The sequence below is a fragment of the Etheostoma cragini genome, chromosome 22, assembly GCF_013103735.1.
Source record: "Etheostoma cragini isolate CJK2018 chromosome 22, CSU_Ecrag_1.0, whole genome shotgun sequence".
NCBI lineage: Eukaryota > Metazoa > Chordata > Actinopteri > Perciformes > Percidae > Etheostoma > Etheostoma cragini.
In genome coordinates, this window is record NC_048428.1 from 21,510,043 (window position 1) to 21,513,956 (window position 3,914).

The 3,914-nt window shown below is 42.0% G+C and overlaps 1 protein-coding gene across 1 annotated transcript in view; it reads right to left on the reverse strand.

Annotated features, from left to right (window-relative positions):
- Nucleotides 1-1,956: 1,956 nt before the first annotated feature.
- The window catches only part of LOC117938279 (lipase member H-like), a 3,891-nt gene continuing 1,933 nt past the window's right edge, over nt 1,957-3,914 (reverse strand). The window contains exons 3-4 of the mRNA XM_034862803.1: nt 3,046-3,122; nt 1,957-2,082 (exon numbers count right to left, since the gene is read on the reverse strand). Coding sequence (XP_034718694.1) covers nt 1,957-2,082; nt 3,046-3,122 — 203 coding nt within the window. The remainder of the gene's footprint in view (nt 2,083-3,045; nt 3,123-3,914) is intronic.

Below are 3,914 nucleotides of genomic sequence, written 5' to 3' on the forward strand. Positions count from 1 at the left end.
ACCGACCGACCGACCGACCGACCGACCGACCGACCGACCGACCGACCGACCGACCGACCGACCGACCGATGTTTATTGATCCTAAGAAAAATGGGAAATTCCGGTGTTACAGCAGCAAAATCAGTCACAAAGCGCAGAATATAAATATAAATGAAATACTAGGACAAATATACATATACATACAATATACATTGTTGTACATGCATTGAATTGTTAGTTGCAGCCTGGAAGTAATTTCCCAAAATGTTGAAATATAAATCAAAGGGGTCATCTGAGATACTGCTGCTAAATGATGAATTAGTGGAGCAAAACAATAAATTGTGTATATTCTGTGGTTGCCATGGAGGACGAGACAGACCGGCTAATATAAGCAGTATTCCTTTTGATAAACAGATTTTGCGGTGTGTAGACTACATACTGGTCTCTCTCTGGGTCCTTTAAGAAGTCAAAGTGAGCTCCAGCTCTGTCATTCCACCGTTGATTGTACGGTTTCAGCGTGCACTCTTACATTACTGCACCCCGGCTCCGGTTTCACTGCTTTTTAAAGTGTTTCCCGAGTTTCTGGATGTTAAATTACACCCTGAACTCGGTGGGTACAGGGCAGCAGCATGGGTGGGTGCCGTGTGGTCAGAGCCCGCGGAGCTATTAATAACCTGCTGAGGCTCCAACTTTATTACAAATAATCAAACTTCAACCCCACTAATCAAGGTGGAGGAGCGGCTGAGATGAGGCCACCTACCAGGATTTATATTATCCTGGTCTCGCACTGCCAGACCTTTACCCACATTTACCCACTATTTTAATATAGCTGTGTTGAATAAAATAATTACTAGTGTAAACATTTAGAAAGATATGTTTGCTGAGGATTTGGTTTGTGTTGCTTTTCTTGCATCTACTCAAATGTACATGTTCTCAGTTATCTGTCTTTTTTACATGTTCAAAACAAACTAAGTAAATACAAAAATACAAAATGAGAATGAAAGTTGTGTTCATAAATAATGTCTAGTGTTTTTTTTGTAATACCTTTAATATAACTTGTATTCATGGTGTCCAAACCAGTTGGTTAACTAAAATACAAAGTGGCTATCCCAGAAAGAAACACAACATTAAGAGGAAGTACAAAACCAAAACGTGGAAATCCTTCATGGTGCTTCCACTTCCACTTCCACATTTATAACAGATGCACACACATAAAACTCAGTGATGAGAGCGAGGAGAGAGGACCAGGACAGTAGAGATGCAGTCGGACAGATAAACAATGAGCTGAAACTATAAAGCACAGTAAAGCCGAGCTGCAGATTCAGCTGATCCATCTCTAACAGAGAGACCTTCCCCATTGTCACTTACACACTATCATTTAATACAGATTAAAGCTGTATTAAGCTTTAATTGTCCTGTATTGTAATAAAAAGTGAGATTCTGTCTGTCCAATGTCTGTTTTTGATTACAAAGCAGGTCCAGGTGCAGTACAAATACTACGAAGACTTTCCTGTTTGACGTCGCCTTTCTTTAAATAATCTTCATTTCTTTAAAGTTTAATTTCTCATGCTGCACTGTAACTTTTATTCTTTTGTTTTATGTGTCTTATTGTTTGTATTTGTTCTTTTTTAACAGATTTTGTGTAAAGCACTTTGAATTGCCCTGTTGCTGACATGTGCTCTACAAATAAAGCTGCCTTGCCTAAGAAAGTATCAAAACGTTCCCTCAGTCCATAGAGAAATGCACACAGCGCGTATTCAGAAAGCAGTCAGGACTTATAGACTATACTTTACAGTGTATATCGTAGGTAGAAAGTGGCGTTCAAGTCCTTCCCCGGCTGCAACGACGATGCAGAGACTCTAGAAACTGATCCTTACTGTAAGTGAAGACACCACCTCTCCCCTCCTCCCCTCTTCCCCTCCTCCCTCCTTACCTCTCACAACAATCCCTCCCTCCCTCGTTCAGTCAGTCCCTGCTTCACTCTGCATTCAGAGCTCCTTCTCCTCCATCTCTCCGTCTCTCCGTCTTCCTCTCTGAGGTCTCTGTGGTCGTAGGAAGGATGCTGCCCTGCAGACTCCTGGGTCTGCTGGGGCTCCTCGTGCTCTGCAAAGGTAAGAAAAACCCAAACTCTTCTGTTCATTCATCTCTTACTTCTGCTCAAATGTGCTTAAAGTTCAGCGCTTTGAGGTCTTGAGATCTTTGAGGGATTGATCCTGCAAGAAACTAACCAAAAATATAATAAATTAAAAGTTTGTGTGACTGCAGAAACAGCTAAGTGAAGGGAAGGAAAAGATTATTTAAAGTCACTTTCAGTTCTTTTGAGCGTATGGCAACGCCTGCTGTTACTGTCTGGTGGTCTGGAAGGAAATATACTGTACACCAGGTCACACACACACACACACACACACACACACACACACAGACACACACAGACACACACAGGGCTGGATTGGAGCCATGTTGCGTTCAGGGTGGGGCGGGCGGGTGGTAACAGGGATGAGGTGGTTTTTTTATAGCAGCCTGATCCTATTGAGGGCAGTGTTGCACTCCTGCGGGCTAATTGCATAGCGAGGATCCCCCCCCCCCCCGCCACAGAGGGAACTACCGGGGGCCCTGATGCTAAATGCTAACCAGCCTGCAGTATGTTTGGCAACTACACCGTAACATTTGCAGTACAAAAAAATCTGGCTTTCATGACAACACAATACTGAGAGCTATATGAGAAGAGATTTACATGTCTGTGCGTTAAGTACAGAGATTGATATGGGGGGTGATTAGCTTAGCTTAGCATAAAGATGGAAACATGAGGAAACAGCAAGCCTGGCATTATCTAAAGTTTAGAAAAATCCCCCTACCAGCCCCTCTAAAACTCACTATTTACCGCGTTATAGCTTGTTAGTTTAAACTGTATAAAAAACGAAAGGTTAAGATTATAATTTGTGGTTTTAGAGGGAGGTTTGTGTACCATTTTGTTTCATCTAACAGGGAGAGGAAGAGATTAATTTAAGACTTTACTGATCACTTTGAAAGCTCTTCATAGCCTCAAACCCTTGTATATCGTCTGACCTCCTGGTACCATATAGGCCGGCAGTGGGTACCTCGAGATCCACGGTAGAAGTCCTTGTCTTGTTCCAAAGACCCAGCTAAAAATGAAAGGAGCGTTTACAGTCTGGAACAATCTGCCTGAGGATGTTAGGTCAGCAGAGACAGCGCTCACCTTTAAGTTGCTTCTTAAAATACACTTTTATGGAAGAGTCTTTTCTTGATTTTATCTGAGCTTGACCCTCCTTTGACCCGTCTTTTAGTTCTTCCTATTCTAACCCACATTATACAGGTTTTTATACACCAAGTGGATTTTATTTGCTGCTAAGTACGACCCAAGGGATGTCCCAGGATGTCTGTCTTCTATTAACATCCATCCAAATAAGACAGAAAGTCAGTCAGGATTTACAGGCTGAAGACACTTTAAATAGGCTAAAGACTACTGGCCTAATCCTCACATCACTGAGCTAAAGAGGTCCAGATGACACTGAACGTCACCTACCAGACAAAGAGCTGATTCCAGCATTTACTCCTGACCTTTGACCTTTTAACCTGTGAAGAGGATAGAAAGCGAGCAGAGGTTAAGCGGGTCCGAGGTGGAAACATGTCAGCAAACATTCAGATGAAGGGTCTGGCTAAGTCTGTCATAGTTAGACAACTCCTCCGTTACGTACTTAATTCTACTGACAGAATTACACATTTACACATGTCCAAAGTTTGGTCTTTCCCGGGCAAATGTACCCATTTATGACAAGATGATTAACAACTTATAGGAACATAAAATCACCAAAACACTCGCTTATTCTGTCAGGCAACATCTTGTCATTCTGTAATTTCCCCTTTTTTGGGGATCAATAAATATCTATCTATCTATCTATCTATCTATCTATCTA